General features: G+C 40.6%; 1 protein-coding gene across 1 annotated transcript; it reads right to left on the bottom strand.

The window, feature by feature from the left end:
• Positions 1–534: 534 nt before the first annotated feature.
• plcxd3 (phosphatidylinositol-specific phospholipase C, X domain containing 3) lies at positions 535–17,397 on the bottom strand. Its single transcript, XM_026188466.1, has 6 exons — positions 16,931–17,397; positions 5,612–5,868; positions 5,181–5,354; positions 3,503–3,678; positions 2,936–3,037; positions 535–1,947 (listed from the first exon to the last, which is right to left on the bottom strand). Exons 1-6 carry the CDS (start codon positions 17,031–17,033, stop codon positions 1,791–1,793), a joined length of 969 nt encoding a protein of 322 aa, XP_026044251.1. The 5' UTR covers positions 17,034–17,397; the 3' UTR covers positions 535–1,790.
• Positions 17,398–19,774: the final 2,377 nt, after the last annotated feature.

Raw genomic sequence — 19,774 nt, 5'->3', positions numbered from 1 at the left:
AAGTGCAGCTTTATGGTTTCATGGACAAAAGAATTTCTGTGGCTGCAATATTACGAGCTAAATAATAACCAGGGCTGCACATAAGTGGTCCGCAGGTGCGCATTCGCTGTCAAAATAAAAAACGTGCACAAGATAAGAAGTTGCAACGCGTGTTTGCGTACATAAGATTTTCAGGAGGAGGACAGACATTTGTTTAGAACTCTTAAAGATGTCGAAGAAGCTCCTTTAAGCAATTACTGTGATGTTCCTCCACCTCCAAAGAAATGTCAGGAGTCCGAACCACAAAAGAAGCGGAAAAGTATTTGCAGGAGGTGAGCTGGCTTCAAACAAATGATGGACGCACAGAGATGTGGTGCGGAATGTGCCGTGAAAATTTAATCAATGACAAATTAAAAAGGCATGAACATTTTTTTTTGTATCGAAAAAATATCGAACCGTGACACCAAAGTATCGAACTGAACCGTGAATTTTGTGTATCGTTGCACCCCTAATATATGTATATATATATATATATATATATATATATATATATATATATATATATATGCAGACATATATCTGCAGATACATGCAGACTGGGGGCAAGCAATGAGCAAAGGAAATGCAGACGGTGGCACCCAGATATACTGTATTTTTATACTTGGCTATCACGACTCAACACCCACGACAGAATGCAAAAAAAAAAAAAGTCACACTGAATGCCTTCTCATTAGAAATGTCTTGCTTCATCAACTTCATTTCCAACAGTGAGAACTGATGCTTGTCTTGCAATATGAATCAAACAGATAATGTGAAAATTACTGTTTTAGTGCTCATGCACAAGAGACCGCTGTGTATCCATCTTACATGATTAGAACACTTGTCGGCCAGCCAAGCTGCACTCTCACTCTCTCTTGCAATATGGTTTTGAATTACTGCATGAATCATTTTAATCTATCGATAAATAGTTTTAGAGTACACAGGTGTCTAATAAACGCCATTGCTGCAAGCTGGCTTCAGTGGAGACTTACTGGGTGAAAATCCCACGAGGGAATACAGTTTCAAAAAGAAATGGGAATGATTCGTTTTTGTCTATGTATTGAATAAACACATTGGAACAACACTTTTTAATCACACTCTGCATTCAAGCTGCTGGAGGCGTTTTCAAAAACACCCGCAGTGATCTGACCAAAGATGCATATTGTTAAAAACAAAAGAGAGAGAATTCACTTGGACAGATTTGCCAAACAAGACATACAACTGCTAGCTACTTACACTGGCCTAAAGTTTGAGATACACAGACTTATTATAAACAGCCTCTGAAAAAACTGTCACTGTCACTAGAATACCACGATTGATGTACCAATACATTTAGCAGACGGTTGATATGCTCTGAGGAACCTACCCGTGATGAAGTGGTAAGCCTGAAAACAGTGCATTTGATCAGTGGACAAAGCAGGGATTTTTACAGCACAGGGAGTAAAGAAAATAAACATTTTACCTGAAAAAACAAACAAACAAAATAATCAAAAATCTTTTGGATCCCCTAAAACTGGACACAAACAAAACAAAACCTCACTCTCAAAGTGCTCCAACCGAACATCAGCGTTATGTCTACCAGTCTCAACTTGAAATTCCTCAATCTCCTTTTTCCATTTGACCGCTCATCTCACTATAGCCCTAAATAAAGTGAAAGGAGCCGTTTAGCTCCCCCTCCTGAAATAAATGCCAAAGAGAAAAGAGTGAGAGCACAGACGCAACCACTAGTATCAGTGGTGGTGACTGCACTCCTTGACGCCTGCTGCGGGTTCTCAGGTCGCATCGTCGTCTTCGTCATCCAGGTGATAATTGAGGGTGATGACGGCGCTGATGAATTCTCCAAGCTCCACGAAATCAGCTGTGATGATGTTAATGCCGCTCTCCCCGGGTCTTTGAGATCTGATCCACTGCATCATACCTGGTAAAGCCCTGGGAGAAATGAAAAGAAAAAGCATGTTAGTGGAAAGAGTGCAAGGGGAAAAAAATGATGTCAAAAAAAGGAAGAGAGGAAGGGATGATTCACAGTTGGTTAAACACAGAGAGGGGCGTGCTGAGATAAAAGATCCCTGTGATGCTGCATGTGATGTCTGCGAGCCAGACACCAGCTGCGTGAAGGACACTCTGAACATGCCGGACATGTTCACGTGAGCTGAGCAACAAAGAAGAGCAGCTTTCTGCATAAAAATTAAAAATAAAATCTACGCGTTGTCTCCTCGTTGTTTGCTTTCTTGTTATGCTGAGTCCAACGCTGGCAGTCTATGTGCAAAACGCTTGGATGGGATTCTGAAGGATGCCTACATCAAAGTAACTAAATGCCTGGTGAGAGAGGCTGATAGTGGAATTATCAAATGAATAATTCATGCCAGGAAAATTGATGCTTTTGCTGTTGATGCTTTTAACAAACTGGGGACATTAAGAGGGAATGAAACACAGACAAAGCTAAGGGTAAATTAATATAATTTAAAAAAAAGTTGTGTACCATAACTGAAAAGAGGAGACATAACGTGAGGAAAAATTGCCTCTGGTTTATGGCAGTTGTTCCAGACAAAAAAAAGATGAAAGAAAAACAATAACTCGAATTAGGCCAGTGTCAAATGCCTGGGGATACCTGTAGAAACCACCATGCCTTTGGTTGTAGTTACAAAATGCCACAATGACTCACATTTGACTCCTAAAGTGTGTATCTGTCAGGGTACACACGCTTGTGATTTTTTTGTTGCGAGCTGTTATGGCTAAATCACTTCTGTGGGCTCTGGTGCCTGAGGTGTTTCCATAACTCTGGTCACAAAACTGAGCGTCTGTGTATGTGTGGAAGAAGACTGTGTGCCACCACTGGTGGTAACAATGCATTTTTTGCTAGGCCTAGCATAATAGCGATCATGAGCACAAAAACATGCACATAAATGAGCATGCACACCTTTCTGTAATTGTCTCTCTCAGTCCACTAGCCACACCCTTCATCACAGTGCTGGCTTTTGGTGTCAGAACCACCTGGGAGACAAAGAATGTCCCCTTCCTCCTGCAAGAGAAACGTTGAGGGTTTACATGTTATCTTTGCTGTAACTTTCTTCCTTTTTAATAGTCACCATAATATATTTGCTTTACAGAAGTGCTACTTCTTATATAATTCACTGCTTTACCTTTGAAGTAATTACTTTGCATTAACTGCAATTAATCTTTTTAAAGCCTGCTTACTTGTAGCAGCATGCTGATGAAATCAGTAAGTTAAGCAAAGGAGCCAAAAGCAAGTCAAATTATTTGTACAGACCTCTAAGCACTGCAATATATCTACATCATGATAAAAAAGATCCATTGTGTTTAATCCTTATGGCTCATTTGCAAAGTTACAAAACATAAAACCAAGTTAATGAAACATGGATCATTAATTAAAGTGATTAAAAAAATTTATGCGGGGAACACAACAGATTTTATCTGATTTCTTCCTCTGTGTAGCAGACACTGGATTCATGAATATGAAATGTACCTGCGGTCAGTGATAGATGCCTGCAGAAACTGAATCAGCTTCTCCGGGTCAGTGGTGTTGGCCCAGGGAGAAGGCATCATCTGGCCTGGCCACAGGAAGGGCACCTCCAGGGCCATGGGATGGTGGTAGAAGACAAGCACCTGGTACTCCTTCTCCCATAGATACTGAAGACTCACCTGAGTGAGGGAGGGAGGTGTTCATAGTAGCAAGAGGTTATAAACTGAGGAACATAAAACAACCTGAACAGGTAGCTGATTTATTGACAGCTTAGTTCTGAATTAATTCTGAATGAATGAATTTCTCTCAGAGTGATGCATCTTCAATATTTAGTACTGACTTATCACAGAAGGTGTCAGATGTGTTATTTTTGAAGTCAGTGGCTCAATAAAACACCAACAGAGAGCTGTAAGTGAACCAAACTACATATAAAATCTATTTTAAGTGAATTGCATTGACTCTAACGTGATGATACATTTCTGAAAGCATTTTTGCAGACGTAAAAACAGTGAGACTGTCTCCCACAAGTTGCATTCTTACAAATACATGCTTATGTGTATAGCTGGACATCAGCAGCACATTTTGTTGGCTACATCCGATGAAAGAAATGCTGGATAGCAATATTAATTAATCGTAAGCAACCGGTAACAGCAATGAGCTAGATGATCCTCAGGGAGTGTCAATTACAGCAAAAATACACCTTTTCATCAGAATCCCAAGACGCATACACTTCACATCTTCTTTTCCAGCTGATTATTTGAGCTGATTTATTTTTTTGAAAAATGGGCTTGCAGCTGAATATTAGTTCTTAAAATAGACCAAACAAGTGCTGGAAAACAGTGCTGAAGTGGATTAACTTTGAATAGCAAAGCAAATGTGGGCTATAGAGATGACAAGGGAATGGCAGATAAACTTACAGTCTCAGGTCTCCGTCTACAAAATTAAACACTGAGGAGAAGCTCATTGTTTTCTCAGAACCTACTAGTCACTCTTGGCCTTTTTGCCCTCTTTTTCTTTCACTCAGCTGCTGCACCTGACAGGAAGGTGCTCATCTTAGAGTGGTGTCAGCGATTGTGGTAGTTCATGAATTGTAGGGCTAACTGGTACTGCTTATTTTAGGTTATTCAGTTACAGGGGAGGGTGGGAGATGAAGATGGGCCACAATTGGATGGGAAAAAAGACAAAAAAAACCCTGAAAAACCTTCAAAGAGCAAAGTCTCATCTTAGGGAGACTTTTCTACTTGTCTCCTAAGCAAATGGGCATGGCGCGATATGGCAGCCTCGCTTCTGTCAGTCTGCCCCAGGGCAGCTGTGGCTACAACCGTAGCATGCCTCCACCAGTGTGTGAATGCGAGAGTGAATGAATAGTGGCATTGTAAAGCGCTTTGGGTGCCTTGAAAAGCGCTGTATAAATCCAATCCATTATTATTATTATTATTATTATTATTCTGAGTGAAAAAATTATGATTAGAGATGTAATAACCATAATTCTACATCGGTACTGATCAAAACACAAAATCACTGTTGTGCGGTGCTGAGAAAACAATAATTGCTTGAGGTCTTTTGAACTCAGCTAAATAAGATGTTCTTGGTAAGACGAAAGAAGCACCAGAAAAATGTTCAGCTGCTCCTACTTCACGTACCCCTCCTCCTCCCTGTTAAAAGTTAAGTGTATTTATACCTCCTGAGCAAAAACAACAGGGCAGAGCTTCTCTCCAAACACCTCCTTTAGCATGGTCACCAGTTTTTCATGGTGCAGGTTCTGCATGCCGTAGAAGTGGTTGAAATCCAGGAAGACCACCTCTCTGGCATGAGCTGACAGAAAACTGCTGATCTGCTCTAGGCCTTCTCTGACCTAAAAAAAACAACAACAAAAAAAACAAAATATGCACATTATTAAAATCTTTAGTGATGATATTAAATGTAGACATACAGACTGTGAACTGTGTACTTCAAATCTCTGAAGGACCTTGTATAATTAGGCTCTCAGTCTACACTCAAATATAAATATGTTGCCACACACACAGAGATGGTTAGATATCACTTAGCAACCACAAGCATTGCTAAACAGTCATCACATCCAAAACCATCAAAACTCTACTCTTTTCTAACCGTGGCACTGAAGAGCCCGTGGGCGAAGTACAGCTCATTTTCAGGGTCACGGGGCTTGGTGGAGATGCGCAGGTCAAAGAACCGGATCCCAGCCTCCAGTTGGCTCGTGAAGTTCATAGTCTGTGTAGCCAACCACTTCCTCATTAGCTTCTTGGCCACCGTGCCAAAAACAGAAACGAAGTTCTGCACCGTCTCTGGCTGCTCGGGGCCCACTGGAGACGCCTCATCGATGTAAAAACTGAAGGAATCGTGGGATCCTGGGGGAAACACAAACATGAGTCTGCATACTGACTACTGCAGGTGTCGTTTCTGGTGGGAGACGACTGAAAGTTGAGGTCATTACTGAGAAATAGCCCAAAACCAAGGTAACAAAACTAACTACACGAAAAACAGCATCCAAGGTTGCAAATCATGAACTCGGACAGCTTGAAGAAGAAAATATATTTCCTTGGGATTCTGACAGGGACATAACTGGATTTAACTTTGAACTATTAGAGTATAAGTAAGATGGATGTGTGTGTATGTATGTGTATGTATATACATATATATATATATATATACATACACACATCCATCTTACTTATACTCTAATAGTTCAAAGTTAAATCCAGTTATGTCCCTGTCAGAATCCCAAGGAAATCAGATTCCTGATGATCATTCTCTAATAAAGTTTTATCGTTTACATATTATCCTTTTCCGATAAAACTGAGTTTTGGTGTAAATTAAAGGCAAAATAAAGAATCAAGAAAAATTACAGCCTTTGACTTAACAAATTTACAACCTGGATGACAACTATTTTATCCACTCTGGATATGAAGACTTTAAACTAAGCTTTAAACTAGGATAGACCTCTAACTGTGAAATGCCTGGTTTTGGATTCCTGCTTAAATTCAGACACACTTGCTTAACAAGTGAACCTGCCATTAAATTGCTTCCACACAACTACGCTTCTCACCAATATCTCTGAATGATCAAAATTTAAAGGTCTATGTCTTCTGTCAGAGTTTTCCCGACAAGCTCTGGAACCGTATCTGAAAAGATACATGCTGTGAAATTTTCCAAATGTCATCTTTGGAGCCTTGGGGATCAATCATTTTGGAGTGGCAGCAAAAATCTTAGATACAGACATCTACAAGCCTCAGGAAATAAAACAAGTCACATGAATACAGGCAGTGGAATCTGTGAAAAACCTCTAAAAGCATATTTATTTTGTTATTAACAGTGATACAGTTGATGTTTTCTTAGTTGTATTAAAATTGAAATGGTGAAAAAAATACATTTGTGTAAGCCAGTCTGTACACTGAATGGTGATTCCTTTGTGACATTTAACTATTTCCTTGAGACAAACTCAGGATCAGCTGTAAAATAGACCTGAAGGTTGTGTGTTCTGCTTGAGCAGTTAACATCTCCTGCTCCTCTCATAATCACTGAGACTTCTTCATTATCCCCTTTACATTTCACATCCTCACCTTCTACCACCACCACCCCTCTGACACAGAGCCTGAACTGACCTTCAGCTATCTATATAGCGGTGCTAGGTCTTCACAGTCAGCACAGCGAATGACCATAAGCTGAGTAGACAGCTGAATCCTGGGGCAGGGCAGCAGTCGCATCACTACTGGCTAAGCCGCACCACCAGGGTCACAGCGTAGCAGAGCATGACCTTAACCGACTCCAACAGCTGCCTCTGCAGAAAATCTTTGCTTTTTAGGGCTCAAAGTTGCGCAACAACAAATCATAATCATCGCAAAATTATTTTCATTATCCAGTCATTCAGTCAATGTTGAAAACTATGCTACTGCTGATGCCTTTAGGGCGCTTGTTACTGAAATGACCCTTGCAGTGTGGTGAAAAAGTCAAACAATTTAAGTAATTTATTTAAGCCCCCATCTTGACATTTTTTTTTGGCATATTTGTCATGCTTACATGTTTCAGATCATTAAATAATTGTAATATTACACAACAATAACCTGAGTTAATACAATAAGCTGTCTTTAAATAATGATTTCATCTATCACGGGGTAGAAGCAACCCCTACCTACATGGCCCCATGTGAAAAAAGTAATTGCCCCCTAAACGTAATAACTGGCGATGCCACCCTTGGTAGCAAGAAATTTGATCAGCCACTTGTGATAATAGACAATGACTCTTTGGTTGGTTTCTGAACATGAAACCAGGGTCATGCCAAACATATCAGTTAGATTTAAATCCAGATTTTGACTAGGCCAAAGTTGGTTTTTGAGCCTTTGAAAGAAGTGTGTACATTATTGTACTTTATTGAGCCCCGTGGGGAAATTGCTCTCTGCATTTAACCCATTCACTCAGTGAAGCAGTGGGCAGCCATTGGGCGCCCGGGGAGCAGTGTGTAGGGACGGTACCTTGCTCAGGGGTACCTCAGGGTAGCTGTTAAGGGGAATCGAACCCCCGACCTTCCGATCATGGGGCAACCACTCTACCTACTGAGCTATCCCTGCCCTGAGAGGTGGACTTGCTGGTGTGTTTCAGATCAGTTCAATTCAATGCGATACTTTATGGTCCCGCAAGGAGAAATTAGTTAAGCAGCAAGGGCAACAATACGAATAAACAAAACGATAATAAATTGTCCTGCTCCACAACCAAGCTGGACATTCTCCTTCTGGATTTTTCTGGCAAAGAGCATAAACACTGACCATAACTGAGTCTTTACATGCTGTTCTGGGTTCTTTGTGACCACTGGATGAGTTGTTGATGACCTCTTGGAGTAATTTAGGCTGGCCAGTCTTGGGAAAGTTTACAACTATTACAACTTAATTTTGTCTAATTAACATCTGTTTGATAAATATGAATAACAGAAGAAGAAGACATTTAGGAAAGGGGGCAAATACCTCTTCACAATGTATACAAGTAAAAATAAGTAAGCAAATCTTCACATATGAGATGTTTGAAAAGGTAAGTTTGGCCTTCTTTAATTAAAAAGAAAAAAAATCACTGAAACAATTAATTTACACTTGAAGTGGCTGCTGCCCTTTAACCAATAACCTGAATAATTGTTTCAGTTTTGCAACACACACTTCTAATAGCTACACACCCATCAAGCTGCATAGGCCACTCTCCTTGAGATACGCGTTGTTCTGTTTGGGGAAAGAAGAACAGTTATAAGATATAAATTAAATCTAACAGTCCCCAAGGATCTAGCAACAAACTATATTTTATTAGTTTTTAATGAAAGCCTAGCACCTGAGGGAAACTAATGAGGTTTGTTTTGCATTGCTAACAAATACTTCTATAAATATGTATGACAAAAAGCCCATGGTTGATGCCATGTTGCAGAGAGAAACAATCTCACAGGAAAAGCTGAGACAGTATCAACCCTGGAGGGCCAAATCTTTTGCCAAATGTGCAGAACATCTGTGAGAATTTGCAGAAATGTGAGAACTTCACTCCAATACTATTATGATGCCTGAGCCCTGAATGTGATTAATTATTGTTTATGCTCCACCTTGATGGTCTGCCATTTCTCAAGGGAAAAACATTCATTTGGAAATGTGTGGAAGCATTTCAGTTTTTGAAACATACAATCCACACAATTAGTTTTCATTCTCACAAAAACAAACAACAGCAGCTCAGAACTGAGTCATTTCAAACTTGTCTACAGAGACAAAAAAACTTCTCCTTTCAAAGTGTAAGATTTTAAACTTCTTATACTTCTCATTTTAGCTTTAGAAGCAAATACAACATAACAGGTTGTGACTGGGGTGGATTGTCTTATATAGTTTATCATTTATGTTCCATAGATTGGTACTGGTGACATTCGGAGCAGTATTAATCACCTGCAGTTTCCAGGTCTTGGGATGTGCACATTTCGTGCCAGTTCCTGATTTTTCCAGTTACCAGGCTTTACACTGATCCTCTGTAAATGTTATCAAGAACTTGACACAGGAATTCAGCCCACTTAAGTTTGCTTAAGAAGTACAGCTGTTTCTTAGCTTTTACCAGAGTGCAAATGTGCGGTGACTGTGATACTTCTATCGAGTGTCATGATGAATGAAAAAAAAGCAGCAGGTAAATCAATAAAAAGACCACTGACCGGATAATCTTTGTCACCAAATGCAGACAGTAAATTACAATAATATACAAATGCGCAAAATCTTCATGCTACTGCCATGAGAATGAACATTCCTCTCTGTATTTAAAATATGCAATTACTGGGAAAGGCATTAATGGGGAATAGAGTCCAGTGTTTGATATGAATTACCTACCGCAAACAATATCCAAACAAACTACTGTCAAGCTGTTTGATCACTTTAACTTTGATAAAATTGAAGATGTGTACACAGAAAAAACTAAAGCACCCTGAAAAAAAACATATCCCAGAATAATACAAGTAGATGTCACTTGTGTAGCACTTTCATTGGAAAGCAAACTTAGGGAACTCTTTTCTCCGACATGTAAATATCAGCCGCACACAAGAAGAAGAGTCTCAAACTGCAAAGAGAGAAGATGAACTAGAGTGCCACAGAGACAACAAAAAAGACTTAAACAAGGTGAAACAGAGTGATGATGATGACAATGTTGATGACAGTGGTGCTGGGTGCTGCTACTGTTACCTTAGAGAATTGACCTTTGTTAATTTATTTATTTATTTATTTATTTATTGTCATTGTCAAGAACAATGAAATTGCGTTTGGGGCTTCCATACAACCCAAAAAAAGAAGAAAATAATAAATACCCCTTAAAACCCAAGTGTACATATTTAACCCAGTGTGACTCCAATGCAATAAGACAATCCTTAGCAATAATGTTCGTAGAAATTCAGACAAAGACCTGAGAAACATGACAAAATACAACAATGCAACCCATTCAATATTATTGTACTGTGAGATATGATATCAGATATGATAGTTATCTATTTAAGAAAGAGGGGGGGGCAGGAGGGGGAAGAGAATAAAGATATGATGCACCAATGCAGACCAGTTCATTGCTATTAAGAAGTTGGATATGGTTATTGTCCGTGAGAGGGGGGCAGAGAGTTCAGGAGCCTCACAGCCTGTGGATACAGGCTGTTGGCCAGTCTGGATGTTCTGGCCTGTATAGACCTGTACCTTCTCCCTGAGGGCAGCAGATGGAAAAGGTGGCGCGCAGGGTGATGTTGGTCCCGCAGGATACTGTGCACCCTCCTCAGACAGCGAGTGGGGAAGATATTACTGATCTCTGGCAGACTTGTTCCAATAATTCTGCCAGCTTCTTTCACCACCCGCTGGAGTGCTTGCTGATCGGCCTTGGTGCAGCTGGGGAACCACACTAGAAATCCATACGTCAGAACGCTGCTGATGGCACAGTTGTAGAAGTTCAACATCAGAGATCTGGGAATGTGTGCGCTCCGCAGTCTCCTCAGGTAGTAGAGGCGCTGTTGGGCCTTCCGTACAACTGAGGTGATATGGTTGCCCCAGGACAGGTCCTCGGTCACAGTTACCCCCAAGAATTTAAAACTGCTCACCCTCTCCACCGCCTCACTGCCAATGAAGAGAGGCAGATGGTTGTTATGGCCCCTCTTCCGGAAATCTACAATGATCTCCTTGGTCTTTTTGGTGTTTAAGACCAAGTTATTGTCGTGGCACCATGACTCTAGTTGTTGCACCTCTGTCCTATAGTTTGTCTCATCATTGTTGGATATAAGTCCGAGCACTGTAGTGTCATCTGCAAACTTAACAATGAGATTGGACGCGCAGGAGGAAATACAGTCATGGGTGAAGAGAGTGTATAGCAGAGGGCTCAGAACACACCCCTGAGTCATTCTGACTGAATGAGAGCAGAGCATTAAGAGAGAACCACTGGTGGTTTGTGCCCTTTTTCATTACAAAACATTACCACTCTCCACCCTTTTTAGATCTATTTTAGGATGCTGAGTAGAGGAAAGAGGAGAAGAGAAGAAAAAAAATGAGAAGAGAATGAAAACTGACAGGATGGAGATGAGCTAAATGTTACTACAAGATAGATATAGGCTTCTGACTCTACATAATTTTGTCATTTACACTTCTTTTTTTTTTTTACAGTAATTCTGCAAGTGTTACTCTTTGCATCTATTTTTCAAACTCTCCAGTTCCTTTTCTCCTGTCTTAACACTTTATTTTCTCCATCTTGTTTGAGCATTAGTGTGCACACTGTATTTCTGATGAGGCTGAATTATTTGACTTTGAGACTATGTGACTATTAAGATAAGTGTCTCTGCTGGAAATGCAATTAACTGCAAATGGTGGGAAAACGAGCCAGTGGAGAATTCCACACTGAACCATTTCTTTTGGATTCTACAATATTTTTTTTAATTTTCTTTATGCAACTTATAAAAGTGAAATCTCCACAAATATATGATGTTGGCTAATGAGTGGCTAATTATGAGTATCATGCATCAGCATAATACAATACTGCAAACGAGGGAATTTTTTGCAAAACTGCTAACTGTAAAATCCTCATGAGCTCCAAACAAGCAAGATGCACACAATATCTTTGGCAAAACAAAATTTCACTCAGATTAAGGAGGGTCTTGATTCACAGATAAAGAGCCATAGCAGGAAATAGCTCTAAGATGGGCATTCTCTCTCTCTCTCTCTCTCTCTCTCTCTCTCTAACAAAGACCCCCCTTTTGCTTTTGTATTGCACATTATATCCTGTTTTTCAGTGGCTTTGAGTTGACTGACTCCCCCTCTTCAAACATCCGCACTACCAGTGTTTATCTTGGCATCTAATACCATTCATCCATCTTGCTCTATAGGGGTTTAAGTGGCGTCAAAGTGATCTAATCAGGGGACTAATGGCCTTTTACAGCTAAAAGTCCAGGGCAAGCCTTTTTCTCTATCCAGAGGGAACCACTGAAACTCAAGATGCCTCTTCTTACAGTGGATTGGTTGTTATTTCTCGCAAGACTATCTTAACCTAATACCACTGCCTTCACCCATCCCCCTTGGTAATTCATGCTATTCATTGCTTACCTAAAGCCTTGAGCTGTTACTCAGGAGGTGAAGAATGGCTCCCCTGAGCCTGAAAATGTAGTATAGAGAAGTGTAAATCAGCCTTCTTCCCCGGTATTAAAATAATCAATATTATCTGCATGGAATGGAATGGGACGGCACGGTGTTATAGTGCTTAGTACTTTTGCCTCACAGCAAGGGAGGACACAGGGAGGACAAGATTGCATGTCCTCCCTGTGTTTGAGTGGGTTTTCTCCAGGCTGCCTCCCACAGTCCAAAGACGTTAGGTTACTTGGTGATTTGAAACCGGCCATGGGTGTGAAGTAAATAAAGTACTTAAAAAGTGTGTTGACCAAATTATCACAATAGAATGATGCACCATTTAATCATTGTACTCTGAAATAAGAAATAAACAGTAAAAAAAACCTAAAAGTTGAGATTGCATCGCTTTCTAAAGTAACTGAGAAAGTCTATGTAAACGGGTTACAGCTGCTAGTTCTAAAGTCTTTGTTTAAGGCAAAAATAATATAAATAATAAATGTATAATGTATATAAATTGCATGCTAGCAGTCTATTTTGCAGTTCTTCTGATTCATAATCGCTGAATATTAATTAATGTAGCTTTAACGATCCAGAACGATATGGTTTCACTCACCAGTTCAATTTATTAAGACAATACATTTGAATATTTTAGGTGCTTAAATAAACCCATAAAAAGCATTTCATAATAAGTGACTAATACTGTGTTGCCACTATAGTGCTGATTCATTTAGTTGTCATGCACACCTGCACGACACAGATATTGTACATGCCAGTGAGCACATAGTTCAAATTATACACCTACCACCACACAAAGTACTGAAAATCCATTTAATTACTATGGTAGTAAAAACGTGACAGATCTTCCCTTCCCCCTCTTAAGCTCGTTTCATGGTGACAGAGAAAGAAATTCACAGTATCTCTGGTGGCACACCTTTCTGCTGACCGTCTTGCTGAGAGGAATGCCAGCCAGTCTGCAGCCCTCACCTGGCAGATTTAACAGTAGCCACAGGAAAAGAGTCAAACACTAATCAGCCTGGGTAAAACAAGAAAGGTAGCTGCTCCCTCTCCCTCACCATCTCTCCCTTCAATGACCCAAATATTTAATATTCTACTACGTCTTTCTTTCCTCTCCTGCACAGCCCTTCAACCTAGTTCCAATTAGTATAGGCACAAGCCATTTGACTTTTATAGATGCGATATGTCGGCACAGCCGGAGGCCAAAGTGGCATGTAGGGACAATGCAGAAAGCTGAGTCATGCCTAAGTGCTACCATGTTCTTAGGTCTCAAACAACGTAGTCTGCAGTGGATTAGCAGGATTAAGAAAATGAGAGCATGTATTATTCTCACATAATTAATCAAACAGCCACAACGCAACTGTGCTCAGTCATGAGTCATAGCATAAAACAAACAAACAAACAAACAAATTAGAAATGTGCAGTTATTCCAAATAAACTGGACAAGAGCTGTCCCAGTGTCATCCAGTTAAAAACATCTAAATCTGACTCCCTCAGATAACACCCTTCCTCAGTACTATTGTTATATACTGTAATTCTAGAATGAAAGAAAAAGCTCTGTGCACAGCTCATTTCTTTTTTCTGGACAAATCTTCTCCAGGTTTCACAACCACACTGAGTCAGCTCTCCTTTAAGTGTCAAATGATTCACATGTGTTTTTGAACTCGGTAAATCATGCAATTTCAATTCAGCTGGGCCTGCTAAGTTTGACAAAATCGATCATTCCTCTATTTCAGATTGTCTCGACCATGTTGTTGGCATTCAGGATCAGACTTTGCAGTGTTTTGCCCCTTACCTGGAAGAGCAAAACGTTAAGGAATACTTTCCTTTGCAACCATCTCTCAGGATAAAAAAATGCTGTGTTTTTTTCAACCCTCATTTCTTACTCTGGCTGCTCTGAGAACATACACCTGATATTTTGTCCAAGATTCATAGTATACAACATCGTTTATTAAATATGTTGGAGGCTCCTTACGCATGGGAATACGTTGCACAGCAAAATTCATTGGATGACACTTTACAGTGCAGATGGACAGAACAAAAATTGTGTCTGTGTCCAAAACTTTATGGATCTAGCCGTGCAATCTCATTAAGTGTCTCTAAATGAAAACAGATTTTTATCTGTTAATATCTCTCATATTTAAATACTGTAAATAACCTGTATTTAAGTTCACTTGACAGAGGTAGGTGACATTGCTAAGTTTACCGTCACTGGATCAGTCTCATTGTAATTTTTTGAATTGTCCATCAATCACACAAAGTAACAAGAAATAGCAGGAATTTAAAATGAGTGAACAACCGCAGTCAGCATCATATGTACTGTAGCATATAAACTGCTTTCATAACAAGATTTTGCAGGTTGAACCACTCAAATGTAACAGGTAAGCACATGCAATCTGTTACACATCTGTTATACAGCTGTTGTAGCCATCAAACACCTGCTACTTTGAGTATCTTTAATGTGCTATATGCACAAATAATTTGGCAGCATTAGCTCATTAACCAGTTACTTGAAGCACAGCAAATGCTGTTAAAACATTATATATATATTAAAAAAATCCGACAGTAATGAATCTGCCACCTCAGTACCCTAAAATAAACTGTCAATCATTCAGATGGTTATGTGTGCTAACAGCTAGACTGTGAAGTTTTCTGGCAACAGCGGAGTAGCAGCCATCACATTATCCTACACTGTAAAGTACTACTTTTCCCTGGATATTTCAAGCTCTGCGGTAGGTGAATTGCTATTTTGAAAAAGTGAGCACAGAAAAATAAACTAAGAAACAGGCAGCAGCGGTTGTATAATAAGTTTTGTACAGCAGCATTTTCCAGTAACATCCTGGAAATAATATTCTTCCAATTAAGTGGAGCTATGAGACTTGTTTGAGGAAATGAATCGCCCATCCTTTTTGTTTCTTGTCTGTCCCAGTTTTATTCCTGCTTGAACAAAGGCTTAATGCTGCGTTCAATGATGAGACAAAAGAATGTGATATGAGATGCACACTTTTGAAAGAACTCGGACGTACACTCCAATAGGAACACATGGTTGTTGCTATAATGAGCTTGGATAGAAATCCTGTGTGTTCTGGAGTTTCTTGGCAAATATGTGCAGGCAAACACAAGAAAGTGCAAAGATTTGGTGGATGTTTACAGAATCTGTATCCAAATGAAGGATAAACTGAGCTATCCTCAGCTGAGCTGCAGGCCACAGAACCAATGAGAGATATTAATGCCTAATTAAAAGGGACAGAGCATGTTCCCATGCTGTCTTGGCATGGATGAACTGTGATTCCGCACAGCACATGATTCAGCAAAATTACAAGCATAGATTATGCATACTATGTTGTTCCAGTCCTTATTTGTATTCCATTACATCTAATTTGACTGCATGTGTCTTGGCATCCTTAAAAGCTGTGATCATATTTGGTCATATGCCGTGCCCTGGACATCAACCACTAATCCATCTGCATGTGAAATGCAATGTTGCACATGGCAACCAATAAACACCTCAGGTATTGGGAGTTCAGCAAGAAAAAGACAGAGAGCGGAAGAGTGAAAGTGAGACAGAAAGGAGGGGGAAAGGGAATGAAGCACAAAGGATTAGAAATTCACAAGAATGAAGAATCGAATCGCTTTGTGTGGAGGTGTGATAATCGCTAGGCAGTGAATATGGATTTAACTGGCTGCTAATAAGACATTCTATCAGTCAGATCAGTGGTGGGCTATACAACCAGCATTTCCCATTTGAATGGAGTTAAAAAGACCGGCACACTGATTGGATAAAGGTCCGACAGCACATTTTCAATGGGATGCGCTGTGATCATCTGAGTGTGCAGACGGCACCCATCCCACTCCGTCTCCCTGTGGCCACCACCCCAGCATAAAAGCACAAACAGAGCAGCGTGGCTCATCTATTCTGAACCTATAGAGTGGTTCTAGATGACCCTTTTCTTTATTATCATTATTTTCTAAGTGCATACTTACTCGGCCGGAGAACGAACACGACAGCTGGGTATTTTGATAACCGTTAGACAGGTGATCGCAACACAAGCAACTGAACTATTATAAATACATAGTACTTCTTTGGTTGCGCAACAGGTCTTACCCTTTGTTCCAACGAGGTGCAACGAAAGTGACGGTTGTATTAAATGCACAATTCAAGTTTAGGAAGCGGTAAAACACAAATCTGAAACTGTCAATTTGTGCATTTCTAATCTACTAGAAAAGCTGTACGCAATGCGCGAGGTTAAAAAGACACGGGCATCCTCCTCATCCGATTACACTTGGACATGGTCTTAAAAAAAAAAAAAACACTTACCGGGAATAGCCAGGTTGGTGAGCGGGATAGTGTGCATGCTCTGCGGTAAACTTGCCATCCAGTCTGCGAACCGCAGGTCGCTTCTCCCGTGAGACGAAGCCATGCTTCCACCTTGCACAACGCTCCGTTCTCCCTGACCGGTGCCTGCGCCAACCTGGAGCGCGCGCTCTCTCTTTCTCTCTACACACAGACACACTCGCGCCCTGCCTCACTTTCTCTCAGCATCCCTATCTCACGCACACACACAGACACAACTGCGCGACCGAGAAGTCAGCCCCCCCAGCAGCACACATAGGCGTGTTGCACATTTATGAAAATGCGGTTGGATGGATCTAAATATGGCAACATTCGGTGGTTAGTCGCCCAATAGTAACATAGCCTAAACGCCGCAATGGGTATGTTTCAGTACTAGTCACTTACAAAATAAAAGGCAACATATAATCATCTCATGTTTTTAGCATTAATGCACAGAGCATGAATGCTAGACTACACAAACCCATAAGGTTGCCAGAACACCCCCACATGAGAGCAGCATGTTAAATATTTTGGAACCACATAGTTGGATATGAATAGCCTATGTAAAAAGGTCTGCCAAGCTGATTCCATAATTCAAGACATGCTTTTACTGAGGTTAGAACATTTTGGACATTTAAAGCCATCTTTTTAGAGGACTGGATATGTGCATTATCCAAAAAGGTTCAGTTAGTGTAGGGTTTTAACATAAGATGGTCACAGATTAAATTCTAATTCCTAGTTAACCTATGTCTGAGCTAAGGTCATGCACTTGAATCACTGAAAGCTATATGAAAATGACCCATTCTGCATAATCAGTGTGATTACAATCAGCTGGCTGGCCAGCTTAACACGAGTCATTCAGAAAATAGGTTGTAATGGTATAAAGATGGAGAATATACAAAACCTTTTCTTTCATGGTCTGTATCATGTCCAGACACTCCACGGAATTTATTACCTAAATGACAGCAAAGTAGATGACTGACTTCTCTGCCAAAATCAGGTTTTTTTGTTGTTTTGTTTTCCCATCTGGTTGTGTTTTCTACAATTATGTGTTTGGAGGAGTGTCACGAGAGGAACGGTTTATCAAACCATTGCCAGCAAAAGCACAGAAAAAAGATCAATATTGTCATAAATACTGTGCATAATCACTAATCACTGCCATGTCTCCCAATATAAACATAGGTCTCTCAAATAATAGGCTTTGCCTTGGTTGACCTTAAACCCAGTGTTCAAATGAACAATATACATATTTAAAAAGAAAAAAAGGGATCTGAATTGCCATCATATAAAATAAAATGTCTAATTCATGACAGCTGTTAATGTCAGAGTCAGCTTTCAACAATATTTCGGGTTGGTTGCCACAAACCGGGTTGGTTGCCACAAACCTGAACCTTAAAAAAGGACTTCTGTCCCTTTAATGATGATGCCGTCATTCACCTCCTACATCGTTCCCTCGCTCACCTGGAGACCGCTGGAAGCACTGTGAGAATCATGTTCTTTGATTTCTCCAGTGCCTTCAACACTATTCTTCCCTCGGTTCTAAAGGACAAGCTGGTGAACTCTGGAGTGAACCATCACCTCACTACCTGGATCCTGGACTACCTCACCGACCGACCACAGTATGTGAGGACTCAGGGCTGTGTGTCGGACAGGGTCGTCTGCAGTACGGGGGCCCCACAGGGAACGGTTCTGGCTCCGTTCCTCTTCACCATCTACACTGCAGACTTCTCCCACAATTCCACCCAGTGCTTCCTGCAGAAGTTCTCTGATGACTCTGCAATAGTCGGCCTCATCACTGATGGGGACGACAAGGAGTACAGAGGTCTGACCCAAGACTTTGTGGACTGGTGCCAGCTGAACTACCTCCAGATCAACGCCAGTAAAACCAAGGAACTGGTGGTAGACTTCCGCAGGCACAAGCATTCTCCACTGCAACCACTGAACATCCAAGGTATGGACATTGAGGCTGTGGACAGCTACAGGTACCTTGGTGTTCATCTGAACAATAGACTGGACTGGACTCATAACTCAGACGCCCTCTACAGGAAAGGGCAGAGCAGGCTGTACCTGCTGCGGAGACTCAGGTCGTTTGGAGTGGAGGGCCCACTCCTGAAGAAATTCTATGACTCTGTTGTGGCTTCTGCTATCTTTTATGGCGTGGTCTGCTGGGGCGGCAGCATCTCTGCTGGGGACAGGAAGAGACTGAACAGGGTGATCCGAAGGGCCAGCTCTGTTCTAGGATGCCCTCTGGACCCAGTGGAGGTGGTGAGTGACAGGAGAACGGCAGCTAAGCTGTCATCCCTGATGGACAACATCTCCCACCCCATGCAGCAGACTGTGACAGCACTGAGCAGCTCCTTCAGTGGGAGACTGCGGCACCCACGGTGTGGGACGGAGAGATTTCGCAGGTCTTTCCTCCCCACTGCTGTCAGACTCCATAATAAAGACTTTAACTGATCAAGCACACACATCCATACATATGCAATAATACTAAGTGCAATAATCCTTTCTGTCATCGTTGTATTTTTACTCAGTTGTATATAGTATTTGTATTTGTATTCTATTTTTATCTTATTGTATATTTATTTTATTTTATTCTACTGTATATAGTATTTTATTTTATTCTATTCTGTACAGTTGTGTACTGTATTTATTCTTATTGTATTCTAATTTTTGCCTCATAACTTTTGCACTGTCCACTTCCTGCTGTGACAAAACAAATTTCCCACGTGTGGGACTAATAAAGGTTATCTTATCTTATCTTTAACTAAATCTTGAAAGCCCATTTTAATATCCCCTTTTGAAAACCTCAAAAGCAAGGTCATCCAT

The sequence above is a fragment of the Astatotilapia calliptera genome, chromosome 12 (assembly GCF_900246225.1).
Source record: "Astatotilapia calliptera chromosome 12, fAstCal1.2, whole genome shotgun sequence".
Lineage (NCBI taxonomy): Eukaryota > Metazoa > Chordata > Actinopteri > Cichliformes > Cichlidae > Astatotilapia > Astatotilapia calliptera.
The sequence above is the reverse complement of the archived record's forward strand: the minus strand, read 5'-3'. Positions and strand labels throughout refer to the sequence as shown.

Excerpts from the sequence above, each read along its gene's own strand:
- plcxd3 (XM_026188466.1), bottom strand. The coding sequence starts at position 17,033 with ATGGCTTCGTCTCACGGGAGAAGCGACCTGCGGTTCGCAGACTGGATG. Across the intron at positions 3,679-5,180 it reads CTGTTGTTTTTGCTCAGGAG|GTGAGTCTTCAGTATCTATG; the intron begins GTATAAATACAC and ends TCCCTCACTCAG. Across the intron at positions 1,948-2,935 it reads AGAGAGACAATTACAGAAAG|GGCTTTACCAGGTATGATGC; the intron begins GTGTGCATGCTC and ends CATTTCTCCCAG.